At 41.8% G+C, this 14,897-nt stretch overlaps 2 protein-coding genes across 3 annotated transcripts in view; one reads left to right on the plus strand and one right to left on the minus strand.

Annotated features, from left to right (window-relative positions):
• Positions 1 to 4,024, minus strand: part of LOC106581712 (coiled-coil domain-containing protein 148) — a 46,541-nt gene extending 42,517 nt beyond the window's left edge. Inside the window, exons 1-3 of the mRNA XM_045704455.1 lie at positions 3,884 to 4,024; positions 1,755 to 1,819; positions 339 to 460 (exon numbers count right to left, since the gene is read on the minus strand). Of these exons, the coding sequence (XP_045560411.1) occupies positions 339 to 460; positions 1,755 to 1,809 (177 nt within the window). The 5' untranslated portion in view covers positions 1,810 to 1,819; positions 3,884 to 4,024. The remainder of the gene's footprint in view (positions 1 to 338; positions 461 to 1,754; positions 1,820 to 3,883) is intronic.
• Positions 4,025 to 4,067: 43 nt separating this feature from the next.
• LOC106581813 (plakophilin-4) overlaps positions 4,068 to 14,897 on the plus strand; it is a 116,423-nt gene continuing 105,593 nt past the window's right edge. The window contains exon 1 of one of the 2 annotated variants that reach the window (XM_045704450.1): positions 4,068 to 4,255. In XM_045704450.1, the coding sequence (XP_045560406.1) occupies positions 4,201 to 4,255 (55 nt within the window). In that variant the 5' untranslated portion in view covers positions 4,068 to 4,200. Of the gene's footprint in view, positions 4,256 to 9,967; positions 10,275 to 14,897 lie in introns of those variants that run through there. The other variant, XM_045704451.1, reaches the window with a different exon arrangement.

A 14,897-nucleotide genomic window follows, 5' to 3' on the forward strand; every position in this document is an offset into this window, starting at 1 on the left:
CACCTAATTTCACACAGTCAAACTATCAGTCATTCTGTAAAATGTAATTACAGATGCCATTTGATTGAAGTTATCGCGCTCTTGCTATCATTGTGTTTACTTGATAGCTACCTACACAAATAGCTAGCTAGAACAAAGTGTTAATAAGATAAAAATGTATTAAAAACCGAAGAAAAAAAACTGAAACCATATCATGACCAAGACTGGGCATCTATAAGGTCTTATTTATGCATACATTTAAGCAATGAGATATATATATATATTAGATACACAAAAATATATAGGCCAGGGCCTATATTCCAAAACCGTAACAGAGTAAAAAAATTAAGAATATCTACCTTTTGAGCGATGTGAACAGACTGCAGTTGTTTGGCATCAACTATGGCTTGTAGTTTCTCATATTCAGCCGGTTTATACTTTGAGCTTCCAAGTCCATCCTTCATCCGTAGAGTCAGTTTTTCTATATCAATGAAAGAAAGCATCAGATATACAATATAGCTGTTGTAAGGGGTGCGTAACTGGTGGCAGAGAAGTCAGACGCAGGTGTCACGCCCCTGACCTTAGAGACGTTTATTTTACTCTAGTTTGGTTAGGTCAGGGTGTGATGTGGGGTGGGCAATCTAGTTTTTCTATTTCTTTGTTTTGGCTGAGTGTGGTTTCCAATCAGAGGCAGCTGTCCATCGTTGTCTCTGATTGGGAACCATATTTAGGCAGCCCTTTTTCCCTCCTTGAGTTGTGGGATCTTGTTTATGTGCAGGTTATGCACTCCATGACTTCACGTTTTGTTTGTTCTGTATTGTTTTGGTGAGTTTCCTTTATTAAACATGTGGAACTCTACGCACGCTGTGCCTTGGTCTCCTCATTCTTACGACGAGCGTGACAGCAGGAGAGCAGAACTGGGTAATAACCGGAGCAGTTTAATATACAAAACCACCGGCATCCAGAATAACAATGTATGGGTACAAAACCCGTCGTGCACCAGAACAATGTGCACAAGCACTTACAACAAACAATTCCGCACAAAGACATGGGGGGAACAGAGGGTTAAATACACAACACGTAATGAGGGAATGAAAACCAGGTGTGTGGGAAAACAAAACAAAACAAATGGAAAATGAAAAATGGATCGGTGATGGCTAGAAGACCGGTGACGTCGACCGCCGGACACCGCCCGAACAAGGAGAGGAACCGACTTCTGCAGAAGTCGTGACAGCTGTGTACTAGTAAGCATTGAGCATGTGAAAAGTGCATGAACTGTCAATCATTCAAACTGTCAATACTCTATTCTTTCAATTTATGACAGAGCAAAGGAAGTGAGATGGAAATGGCACATCCACTGTCCTATAACACTCTGATGTGCGTCTTTGTGTGCATCCCAAATGGCATCAAATTCCCAATGTAGTGCACTAATGAAGTAGTGCACTACATAGGGAAAAGGGTGCCATTGAGGATGCAGTATTCGTGATTAGCTATGTCCTATATAAGGAGTAGAAAGAAGGAAGGAAATAAACATGTCAGACAGACAGGTCCTGATTAGTTCAGCTGTGACTCCAGGAGACGGGTGAATAAACACAAGCCATGCTGCCACTGACAGGGCAGGCATTAAGGTCTTGGTTGAGATGGCTGAATCTCCTAACACAGGGACTTGAGGTCAAATGTGCTAAAGAGAGCAGCAGAATATGAAGTCAGTGAGTCTAGGGGAAAGAGCAGTAAAGCAGTCAGCAATGGTTTGGATTGGAGCTGAGCTGACTTACCTAAATCTTCTGTTCGGCAATTGGTTATAAAGCTACGTAGGTCTCTTCCACTCATCGCTTCACATCTGTTGAACAATAGTACATGGGATTTTAAACAAATCATTTGGGGTAACACTTCACATGCGTGTGCCCGTATGCCTGTGTAATAGTAACACAGTTACATAATTATCTCTTATCATCATTGTAGTAATATGTTATGTAACATTACACCATTGCAATCAAAGCATTTTAGCAAGTTATATCAGCTAAGGGGAAAACATGAATATGTAAACAGAAGGTTCTTTAAAGTTTGATAGAAAGGTCACCACACTACCTCATCACCGTTCCTGCTGTTGCTTTGATCAGCTTATTCGAAGGATTAAAACTTACAATGAAGAACTTAATGGAAGAAAACCACTATCACAAAATTTCTCTCAAAACAGCCTATTCAACATTCAGGGTCTAAGAGGCTATAGAAATAGCCTATGAATTCTCATTAGCTCTTCAAAGTGTCTGAAAGTTAACGACAGATGACATGATGACACTGTGTTACTGTAAAGAGACATGCTAGAATATTTATTGGGTTTATCTAATGTGGAATATCCGGCTACATACATTTAGAATTTATCATGTACATTACTTATAATATAATAATTATGGTGTGCTTTATTATGGTAAATGACACTAAATAAAAGTGAATTCATCATAACCTCCTAAATACATTTAGAATGTATTATGTCAATTACATATAATATAATTATTATTGTGAGGTTAATTATCGCAAGTGACACTAAATAAAAGTGAATTAATCATATCACAACATAAGACAAACTGACAAATGCACAAACAAAATGTCTCAGCTGAAGACTGACATCAAATGTTCTTTAATAAAATAATAAATCAATTTTACATGGTAGGACTGTGGGAGGGTGTTAAGGAAAGAGCAAAAGAGAATAATAATTCATTCTTAATTCATTTGATTACACTTTTCTTCGTGCGTGTGTGTCTTGTGTGTGTCTTGAGGTTTTTCTACGAATTCTATTGGAATAATTCCAAGGCTACCTAAAGTGTGGAAGACATTTTTCTGAAAAGAAATATCAACGTCCATTTCAATGACCCATGCAGATTGTGAGACATTTTGGCATGGATATACCACTGATCCCGTGGTTTATAGCTACAGTGACTGGAACGAAGTGTTAGCACAGGTGAGAGGAGAGGGCATATGGTTCTTTACACTCAATGTCGACTCTTCCTATACGCAGACAATGTGCTGCGCGTAGGGCTCCACGACCGCTAGGGGAACTCAGTAAGGGTCTCAACTTACTGTTGAGAGTTAGAAAAGTACAATACACAAGGTGAAATTTCGACATTTCGTAGTGCATCAGAAGTTTTCCAGTTGTTATTTCAGTCACTTAAAATAGCCCCTGTCAGCTAACATTTTGTAGATATCATATAAACAGATATTTGCTTTAAATGAGTTTCTCTCACATAGATATCATATGAACAGAAATTTGCTTTAAATCTGCAAAAGTTTCTCACCACCTCCTGGCAAAATGGAGGAGGGGGGGGGCACTAAACCGTTTTGCCCGCGAGGTGGCAGGGAGTACCAAATCTAATTTATGGCCCCCCAAATGGCTAGAGGTGGCATAGCCTCTAGTCTCAGGAAAGATCTAAAGATCTACGTCTCACTATAAAGTTTGTCTCACTACAACGTTGATGTATCACGTCTGTAGCCTACGCTACGTATCGGTAATAATGTTTTTTTTTTTTGCATTGGAGCTCTGTATTATAGGCCTATTCTGCAATAAATGGGAACATCACCCAGTAAATCCAATTCTATGTGGACGCGTCGTGAACTGCTCTCAACCTTTGCCAGTGGCGTTTCAAAGTGATATAACATTCGCAGAGCCTACATGTACAGTAGAAAAAGTAACCTAGTCTACACTGTGCACTGCTCACAAGCCTACACCTGGCCCGTAATAATTATATTAATTAGACCAACCCAAGAACAAGATAAATCCACGTTTCACGTCGCTTTTAGTCTACCACAAGTAGCCTACATAAAGGGACATACACTGTTCGTTTACCACATGATTAGCCTATAACAAATATGTTCTACTACCAAAGACGTGCCTATACCGAAATCCTACCTTATGATGGTCACCTCCACAGCATAACACGTCTCTGGTTGACAAAATGTGTAACCAAGGCAACTATTCCCCCCCTCACCATTGGTCTATTCAACAAGAGAGTCGCCAACGAAACGCCCCCTTTTCCAGACGAGACCCAATGAAGACCGAAAGCTGAGTCCCGCGGGGTGACGTCATGCGTCCTCGTCGTATTCCTTTGGAGTGGAAGCGGCTAGCGAAGAAGGGGGTCTTGTTCTTCACTATGGAGGCGAGTTCCACCGCCTCGCACGCATGGGACTAGGAGAGGACTTGTTGAGGTGCTACTTCGGTGAAGTTACATGTTCCAATGTGGATCCGCGCCAAAACACAGCGATCACAATAACACTCCTCAAGGTACAGACTTGCTTTCATTAATTCGGAGAAGAAAAAAAATAAACATTACAATATCTGTACAAGTAAAAGCATATGTACTAGACGAGCTCTGATTTCAGTCCTAAATTCATTTTTAAACCGTAGGAATTACCGCATGTGTTGTTGCAGTGGCAGCCTTCACATATCAAGCAAGGATCTTAGCTAATGCACACTAATATTTCTCTTGTGGCTGATTCACTACCACCGTACGTACACCTCTGAGGGACCTTCACTGGGTGGTGAGTGTCGCGTTTAGGTGCGCTTTGATACATTGTAGCCGAAACTTTTGATTTGTCCATTATTGTATCAGTTGGACGTTACACGAAGTGCTACTTTTTTGCAGGACGACGAGCTACTTTGTATACAATCGTCCTTGAGGTCTTGATCGAAATGCACCAGTAGAGAATGAATAGGTAGTGTGTGGGAATCTGAGGAATGTGAGGGGCGGGAGATTCTTCCCTACTTACATCTTTATTTTACCAAGTTTATTTCAGTTTAAACTCACGACTGTATTACATGTCCTTACCTAGTCTAACAGTCTACACTTGTCATTGGCATTGATTATACTTTTTTTTTCTCCAATTCTCAAATCACGTAGCCTAGGCCGAGATAGTTGTACAGTTCTGCACCAATTCGAACCAAAACCACCTTTTAGTCACGCTCGTCCCTTTAAATTATAATCGGTGTGTCTAACATAAAATAAATGTATTTGAGATTGGCAATTCTTGTGGTTTCTTCGTACTGTTAAACGTGTTCATGTTTTGTAATTTCAGATAGACAAGTCCCATACATAGCCGTTTTCTGGATTCACGCAAATCAAGGCGAAGCATGTTAGGGCAGAATGATACTGGGATACTCGGAAGGGAAAGTCCAAGGCGTGTCGGTTTGAAGCTCGGCGAACGGTCATTTATTTTCAGTAGTACAGTGTAAGGAACAGTGGAGGTTTAGTGTCTTGCCACAAGCGCGCACTATTGCCTACATTCCTCACTCGAATCACTCACTGTCCCGCTCAGGATAGCAGCAAAACTGTTCCCCGCTATTTCAGAGATGCATAGCCTACTCGGGAACTGTTGGGTTGTTGTTGACGTCTCCACGTTTTCATTTCAAGCATTCATTTAAAATGCACCTCTGGGAATGTGCACACATGTCGGAACTAAACGCTGCATAGGGAATGACAGAAGGTAGCCACAGCATTTTAGAGTTGAAATGAGTTCGTCATCGAGATCACCTGAGTGACAAGTGACTGTATTTCATGAACCGATGATGCTCATCCAAATAACCTCAAAGCATACAGGAGTAGTCTGCTGTGCCGTCGTAACACTTCACGAGATGGATAGCGCTGCTCTGTTGCCTTGCATGGGAAGACGTTTCCAAGAGCGTATGCAGAAGTAGACGAGCACACGTGTTGCTGAAGACCAGTGCGACTGCCTCTGGACACTATGCACACGATAAGAATTGACTGGTCTCTTACATCTCACACATCTCTCCCCATGTACACGAAGGCAGAGACAAAGAATGTGCTTGGTTGTCAGGGCAGCTGAACCAACGCGTTGCTTTTGTGTTTGTGCATTTGCTGCGGAGATTTGATTGACAGCTGCATGAACTACTTATTTGTTCAGTTCTCCCTATTTACCCAATCACTTTTGGTCCAGCTGGTGACTTGCTCACTTTGGTGTGCGTCACTGTGTTCAAAATAGCCTTTTGCTTATTGTAAGGAATTGTTTCTTTCTGTGGTTCTCTTCCAATGCTTCTCAATACTTTCTCTTCCGTTGAAAAGTATTGTGCCTGGTCACCAATGGTGCCAAAAGATTGACAACGTATCATCAACAACATCAGAGTACCTAGACTATCTCCCATCTAACCGCTTAGATGTAGCTCTTTATATTCTACAGGCATCAGTCCATACCTAGTTGCCATACACTGTACTGTATATTCTTTGAATAAAAGGTGCTAGCTAGAACCAAAAACAGTTATTTGGCTGTCCCTATGAAGAACCCTTTGAAGCCTGGCAAAACCCTTTTGGTTCCAGATAGAGCCCCTTTTCCATAGAGGGTTCATCATGGAACCCGACAAGGGTTCTACCTGGAGCCAAAAAGGGGTTCTCCTATGGGGACCTCTGCAGAACCCTTTTGGAACCTTTTTTTCTAAGAGTCTAGCTCACTAGGTGGCGGTGGTGATATTTGAGGTCATGTTATACTACCAGCCTATACTCTGAGTCTGTGATTCCTCTCTCTTTCTGCCTCTCTCTCTCTCTCTGCCTCTCTCTCTGCCTCTCTCTCTCTCTCTCTGCCTCTCTCTCGCTCTCTGCCTCTCTCTCGCTCTCTGCCTCTCTCTCTCTCTGCCTCTCTCTCTTTCTCTCTCTCTCTCTGCCTCTACCTCTCTCTCTCTCTGCCTCCCTCTCTCTCTCTCTCTCTCTCTCTGCCTCCCTCTCTCTCTCTCTCTGCCTCTCTCTCTGCCTCTCTCTCTCTCTCTGCCTCTCTCTCTGCCTCCCTCTCTCTCTCTCTGCCTCTCTCTCTCTCTTTGCCTCACTCTCTCTCTCTCTCTCTCTCTCTCTCTGCCTCTCCAAGGTCAGATGCACTATGCGATGCTCCTCGTGATGCACATTACCCAAGCCACCCTCCCAGCTGACATCTATTCACTTCATGAAAAATTAAAAGAAACATTTATCATGAGGTATTATAGCAAAGGCTGAATATAAAAACCTTCTTTGTGCGAGTGTTCTTGGTTGGAGAAAGTGGCGTTGCTCTTGCACAAGTGGTGAGGAGGATGTTTTAGTGCAGCCCACAATGGGAGACAATCGCAAACGAAGCATAGCAGCAACAATGACGTTTGTTTGAATGTTGTCCGACCCTTCGAGAGTTGCCATCCCTCACTCTTGCCTGTATGTTGGTATAGATGTAGTCAATTAATGCTCTGTGCTCCTCTGTTATTGTGAGACTGTGACTGTTGACCCTAGATGAAGAATGCGGCATTGTTTGTGTGATCATGGGAACAACTGTTGCCTTTATAGTCTGAGTCTCAGCAGAAACACAGCTAGGCCGCATCCCAAATGGCACCCTATTGCCAATATAGTGCACCACTTTTGACTAGGGCCCTTCGAGCTCTGGTCAAAGGTAGTGCACTATGTAGGGAATAGGGTTGTCATTTGGGAAGCTGGCCCAGACTGTGTGCTGCTGCTTGCAAGAGGCCCTTTTTGATCTGGTTTGTTGTGATTGTTTTGATCCCGTGCTCATGTCAGATGCCGTTTCACAGGAACTGACATCAGTCAGTTGAATAGTTCAGCTGATCTTAGATGCCCCTCATTGTTGAATCATTCTGTCTAATTCTGCTCTTTCAGACAGTAGACTCGGGTCATCCTACCTATCGGAATTGTTATTAATTCAACCATTTTAGCGCATTGGCCTACATTTCATGTCTGAATAATACCCATTATATAAAGCATTCATTATCTTTGTTTTACGGTCTGCTATTGGTTTAGTGACGTGTATTCAACTGTATGTTTACAGGTTATAATCATCCGTGTATTTTTGCTGAGAGGGGATGTGTGTGAATGGATGCTAATTAATTCAACTACTAACAATATTGTATTAACCTGTTGTTCATGTTGGTAATGTAATTACAAAAAACACTCCACTTTCTGCAATTACAAAGTAATACAGTACTATGTAACAACAATGTAGTAATTATAGTTTAAGAGCAACTTAATGTTCAGTGTTACCCATTATTACCAGCCTCAAGCAATCAAGTGGAAAGCCTGTCCCCTGTCCAGAGAATACCTCCACAGTTCATCACCGGTCCACAAGAGCTGAGAGGGTTGAAATACCAACTCCAGTTCGATAAAGTGCATTTGTTTGTTTTTCTCCACAAGTTAATCTGAATCCTTGATATGTTTCAGATAATAAAGGATTTTCTCTCTCATCAGATAATGATAAATCCTACATTATGCATACACTCCATTAAGCAATATGGCCCGAGAGGTGTGGTATAATGCCAATATACCATGGCTAAGGGCTGACTTGGGGCACGACGCAACGCTGAGTGCCCGGATACAGTCCTTAGCCGTGGCATATTGGCCATATAGCACAAATCCCCAAGGTGCCTTATTGCTATTATAAACTGGTTACCAACATAAATAGAACAGTAAACAAGTCGTTTTCTCACATGCCCGTGGTATACTTAAGCAATAATGCAAGAGGGGGTGTGGTATATGGGCAATATACCACGGCTACGGGCTGTTCTTAGGCATGACTCAACGACGCAAACTGGTCTCCAATGTAATTAGACCAGGAAAAAATAAATATTTTGTCATACCCGTGGTATAAGGTCTGATATACCACGACTGTCAGCCAATCAGCATTCAGGGCTCGAACCACCCAGTTTATAATGTCTGATATATCACGGCTTTCATCCATGATTATCTGGGTTTCCATGTGTGCCCTGAACAACCTGTGACAGGCTCTGTACCCCGCTGAGTCCCCCTGGAAGGACCCGGGGGATGCGTCCCAAATGGCCCCTATTCCAGTGGAGGCTGCTGAGGAGAGAACGGCTCATAATAATGGCCGGAACGGAGCAATTTCAATGGCAGCAAACACCTGGAAATCATGTATTTTATGCCATTCCACTGATTCCGCTCCAGTCAATACCACAAGCCCATTCTCCCCAATTAAGGTGCTACCAACCTCCTGTACCCTATTCCCTACATAGTGCACTAGTTTTGACCAGAGCCCCATGGGCCCTGGTCAAAAGTAGTGTACTGTATAGGGAATAGGGTGCCATTTTGGACACATCTCCAGTCACTCTACTGCCTCTGTGGTTCTGTGGCTGGCCATCACCAAATCGTAATATCCATTAAGAATGGGTATCTATCAAGAGCTGCCATTACCCTTCTTTTTTAGGATGCCTCTTTTTCCGTCAAACCTTTTTTCCTCTTTCTTTCCATCCCACATGTGCATGGTGTGGTCTTAAGAGAGTTAGCCCAATCCTTGAGGCCAACCACAAGTTGTAGACTAGAGAAATTCCACTGTCAGTCTGTAATATCTATCCCTGTTTTATCACTTGGGCAACAGACTTTTCTGGGAATAGAAGAACTGTGAGCACAACGTATTTTAATCGGTGACCTTTTCCACAGGATGAGAAGAGATGAACTAACACCGGCACATGAAAGTTTAAACCGTTGACGTCACTGGACCGTGTACAGTATTTGAATAAAACCCACCATATTGCAGAATCTATGCTAGTCCTCGATTAGATGTAAAGCTAGCTTTCATGTATTGTATATAAAATCAAGGTAATGTAAGGATAATGTTCCACATGCAGTCTGCATTCAGTTCTGCTACTATGGGTTGTTGGGTTGAGGTACAGTGAAATGATTTGGTGAGGCGTGTGTGGCTGCCTGCCGCTCAGCGCTGCCGATCAAGCTAGATATATGTAGATAAATTCCTGAAAGAGCTCCAGATTTCAGGCTTTGATTGGATCCTGGGCGGCAGAAGATAATAAAGAACACAAAGCATGTCAGCGCTTTGAGAGATTAGGTGCACAATAGACCCCCCCCCAGTGAAATAGCCTTTCATAGTCCTGACGTGCTGAGTCTGAAAGACCAGCGGCTCTCCGCGCTCCAGACTTGTGCTATGTGGACTGGACAGCAGGGAATGGGAAAGAGCCATTTCAGTGTGAATTGCTCCAGATGTTGCTGACTCACCAGACCAGAGTCTTTTCTGCCAGCTCTCAACCCTACCTCCTCGATGGGGAGGAGGAGGACGGCGTCTTGTTGAATATTTCAAAGACAAAGTGCATGTTACCGTATCACCCAGGGGTCCCCCGCTCTCTGGTTACTAGAGGCTGAAGGCTGAGGCGGACAGGCCGTCTCCCTTCCCGAGCGCGTTGCCTAACAAACGGCCTCGAGAGAATTCAGCGGCAGTCACTGAGCGCTGGACAGCATGACATAACCTGGCATGACACTGCGTGATGAATGGACAATTGTTAAGCCTGATGTCATATCGCCGTAAGTAATACACGTTCAGCTGGGGCCAAAACGGCCAAGTGTTTTGTTCTTCTGGCTAAGATGTGCTCGCAGATGGCTTCATTCGGATGACGGATGTATTTCGTCAGTATAGTTGGTGGGCCTCATAGTGAACTCTATAGTTCGATGTATCGCCTAGCCTAACTATTCAGTGGGGTGTTGACTGTTGATGTAGGTTGAGTGAAATACTACAAAATGTGGTATGGATGTTGTCCCAGAGTGGTGTGCAGACACGCTTGGGTGCTGGATTTGGATTGAGGTGATGGCTTGTCCCCTACGTCAGGAACCTATGTTCTCCTCAAGTCATGTGGGCTGATGTCAGAGGTTTATACAGGCTGCTGAGGCTCCAAGTCTAAAACGGAAACCAGATTCAACCTGCAGGATTCCTACGCCTCAGCTGCTTCATTCTTTTCAACCGGCAGAAGATTCACTTGTTAAATGTCAAGCAATTTCAAAGTGCTGTATGTTTAGTAATTAACTTGAGGGAAAGGGGTTGAGACATTGAAACTTTACAAATTTAGTTCAAGTGCATGACATTTACGTTGACATTTCATCAGATGCTATTATGTACTTTTACTGTGGTTGCTTTTAACATCTAGTGTCGATGTTGAGGAGCTAGATGACTCTCGTCAACAAAAGATTGATCGAATTAAGATCCTACGTCTGTATGTCTTGATAAAGTGACAAGATGAAAACGGACACGTTTTGAGCCTTGAGGAAATGGTGGGCATAAAGAAGCTTTGACGAATCAACATTTCCACTGCTCTTTCTGCTCTTCAGGTTTTTCAGTTTTCCAGCACAAAGTGTTGACATGATTCTGGAAGCAGAGAACAGTCCCGGAATAACCTGCAATTTACTCCCGCTGTGCAATGTCTGAAAAAGTTGACACTTGGCAGAGTGGAACTCCACTATGGCCGCTATGCTAACAGCTATATATAATGTCAGGCAGTCGACCCGTTTTAAAGGGCTAGTTTTCCAGTTGTGGAAAAAGTGATACTTGAGTAAAAGTAAAGATACCATAATAGAATACCTTAATAGAAAATGACTCAAGTAAAAGTGAAAGTCACCCAATATAATCTTACTTGAGTAAAAGTCAAAAAGTATTTGCTTTTAAATATACTTCAGTATCAAAAGTAAATGTAATTGCTAAAATATACTTAAGTATCGAAAGTAAAAGTAAAAGTATAAATCATTTCAAATTCATAGTATCAGGCAAACCAGACGATCCCATTTTCTTGTTCTTTTTTATTTGTGGATAGCCAAGGGCACGCTCCAACGCTCAGACATCATTTACAAACGAAGCATGTGTTTCTTGAGTCCGCCAGATCAGAGGCAGTAGGGTTGACCAGGAATGTTCTCTTGATACGTGTGTGATTTAGACAAGTTTCCTGTCCTGCTAAGCATTCAAAAGGTAAAAAGTACATAATTTTCTTTAGGAATGCAGTGAAGTAAAAGTAAAAGTGCTAAAAAAATATCAAAAGTAAAGTACAGATACCCCAAAAAACTACTTAAGTAGTACTTCCAAGTATTTTTACTTAAGTACTTTACACCCCTGACATTTTCCTCTGTTTTACTAGTGAGTATGTCACTGGCAAGAAAGGGCCTCATATCAGCCCTTTTCACTCCAACTGCTTTGCCAAACCTCTATTTGGATCATGTAGTTAAACTCCCAGCTGCTCATACCTTCTTCAGAGTTGTTGATATGAAGAGCTAGTTTGAACTTCGGAAAAGATTCTGAAATTACTTGAATTGTTGGATATTCGTGAAACCCCGTAAATTGATAATACTTGAAGAGTTCTTTCTATTTAGATGAGACGTTACTAAACTGTTTAAACTGGATGTCTGGATTTGGATTCATCTTCGCTCCAATTGGTATTTTTCTGCCAAAAAGCCAATGGACAAAAATGAACAAGATGCACATGTGAGGTTGTGCCCCAGACATCTTTGATATGAAAAAGAAAAACAGGTAAGAAAGAGGAGCGTCACAAGCTGTGGTAGGATGAACGTGATGAAACTACACTTTGGGCACATCGCTCCCTCCAGACATACACTACCGTTCAAAAGTTTGGGGTCACTTATAAATTGTTTTTGAAAGAAAATCACCTTTTTTGTCCATTAAAATAACATCAAATTGATCAGAAATACAGTGTAGACATTGTTAATGTTGTAAATTACTATTGTAGCTGGAAACGGCTGATTTTTAATAGAATATCGACATAGGCGTACAGAGGCCCATTATCAGCAACCATCACTCCTGTATTCCAATGGCACGTTGTGTTAGCTAATCCAAGTTTATCATTTTAAAAGGCTAATTGATCATTAGAAAACCCTTTTGCAATTATGTTAGCACAGCTGAAAACTTTTGTCCTGATTAAAGAAGCAATAAAACTGGCCTTCTTTAGACTAGTTGAGTATCTGGAGCATCAGCATTTGTGTGTTCGATTACAGGCTCAAAATGGCCACAAACAAAGGCCTATCTTCTGAAACTCATCAGTCTATTCTTGTTCTGAGAAATGAAGGCTATTCCATGCGAGAAATTGCCAAGAAACTGAAGATCTTGTACAAAGCTGTATACTACTCCCTTCACAGAACAGCGCAAACTGGCTCTAACCAGAATAGAAAGAGGAGTGGGAGGCCCCGGTGCACAACTGAGCAAGAGGACAAGTACATTAGAGTGTGGTTTGAGAACAGATGCTTCACAAGTCCTCAACTGCCAGCTTCATTAAATAGCACCCGCATAATACCAGTCTCAACATCAAAAGTGAAGAGGTGACTCTTCATGCTGGCCTCCCATTCCTCTTTCTATTCTGGTTAGAGCCAGTTTGCGCTGTTCTGTGAAGGGAGTAGTATACAGTGTTGTACGAGATCTTCGACGAGTTTCAGAAGAAAGTTCTTTGTTTCAGGCCATTTTCAGCCTGTAATCGTACCCACAAATGCTGATCAAATCAAATCAAATGTATTTATATAGCCCTTCTTACATCAGCTGATATCACAAAGTGCTGTACAGAAACCCAGCCTAAAACCCCAAACAGCAAGCAATGCAGGTGTAGAAGCACGGTGGCTAGGAAAAACTCCCTAGAAAGGCCAAAACCTAGGAAGAAACCTAGAGAGGAACCAGGCTATGAGGGGTGGCCAGTCCTCTTCTGGCTGTGCCGGGTGGAGATTATAACAGCACATGGCCTAGATGTTCAAATGTTCATAAATGACCAGCATTGTCAAATAATAATAATCATAGTAGTTGTCGAGGGTGCAACAAGTCAGTAACACAAGAGTAAGTGTCAGTTGGCTTTTTCATACCCGATCTTTGAGAGTATCTGATGCTCCAGATACTCAACTAGTCTAAAGAAGGTCAGTTTCATTGCTTCTTTAATCAGAACAACAGTTTTCAGCTGTGCTAACATAGTTGCAAAAGGGTTTTCTAATGATCAATCAGCCTTTTAAAATGATAAACTTGGATTAGCTAACACAACATGCCATTGGAACACAGGAGTGATGGTTGCTGATAATGGGCCTCTGTATGCCTTTGTAGATATTCCATTAAAATAATCTTCAGTTTCCAGCTACAATAGTCATTTACAACATTAACAATGTCTAGACTGTATTTCTGATCAATTTGATGTTATTTTAATGGACAAAAAAAGGTGCTTTTCTTTCAAAAACAAGGACATTTCTAAGTGACCCCAAACGTTTGAACGGTAGTGTACATTGCAGTCCAATGCTTTTGATAAAAGTACACATTTCACCTCAGAGCAGTATGCATGCTTGTTCATGTAGAACAATATCGGAGAGAACAATTAAAGCCCTTCTCATAGATTCTTTATTACCTCAGCTCAACTACCTCCCACTCCTCAGCCCAGCTCCCTCCCACTCCTCCCAGTGCTCTATATCCCCTTTCCTCTGGCTTTGCTTTATAAGCCATCTTGTGTTTTAGAGTTCCTGTTTCCAAGTGCCATTGGTTTGTTCTAAAAATGTGTATATTAACCTTTAACCATAAGAAGAGCATGGCATTTAGCTAACTGGCTAAAACGTTGTTTTAAAAGGGCAACTGAAGGTGATTGGACTGTTTGTCATTTTCCTCTAAATCTAATTTCCCTTTCTCTACATGGTTCAATGCACGTTAGCCCCCAAGTTGTGTACGGAACTACATTTTGTTATACCTTTCCTTTTGTTGTTGTTGCTAAAGCCACCAAGGAAGACTCCCAACACAAGACGTATATGCTGCTCTGAGTTGGAGCCAATTATGTATATAAACCCTGGATTGCTGTTATTACGTCTTGGCCAATGAAAAGCTTTGAAGTCGCTGGTCAGACATACAGTATTGGCACTCCCCAGTAGGAGAAGTCCTCCATAGGAACGAATGGAATTCGACAGTATTTCAATGAAAGTATTTTAAATGTGTATGTTTAGCTCACATAGTATCATTTAAAAGTGTGCTTAAAGGTAATAAAATACAAAAATGAATATAGACATTAATAAATGCTTTTCTAAAGCTTCCAAATCTTTTTTACAATGATGGCAAAGTGCCACGATGGAGGTACTGTGGCTTCAACACAGTGGCTTCAACACAGCGCCCCCTTTCAGTCATCTACTGTATATATAAATAAT

This window comes from Salmo salar, chromosome ssa21 (assembly GCF_905237065.1).
Source record: "Salmo salar chromosome ssa21, Ssal_v3.1, whole genome shotgun sequence".
NCBI lineage: Eukaryota > Metazoa > Chordata > Actinopteri > Salmoniformes > Salmonidae > Salmo > Salmo salar.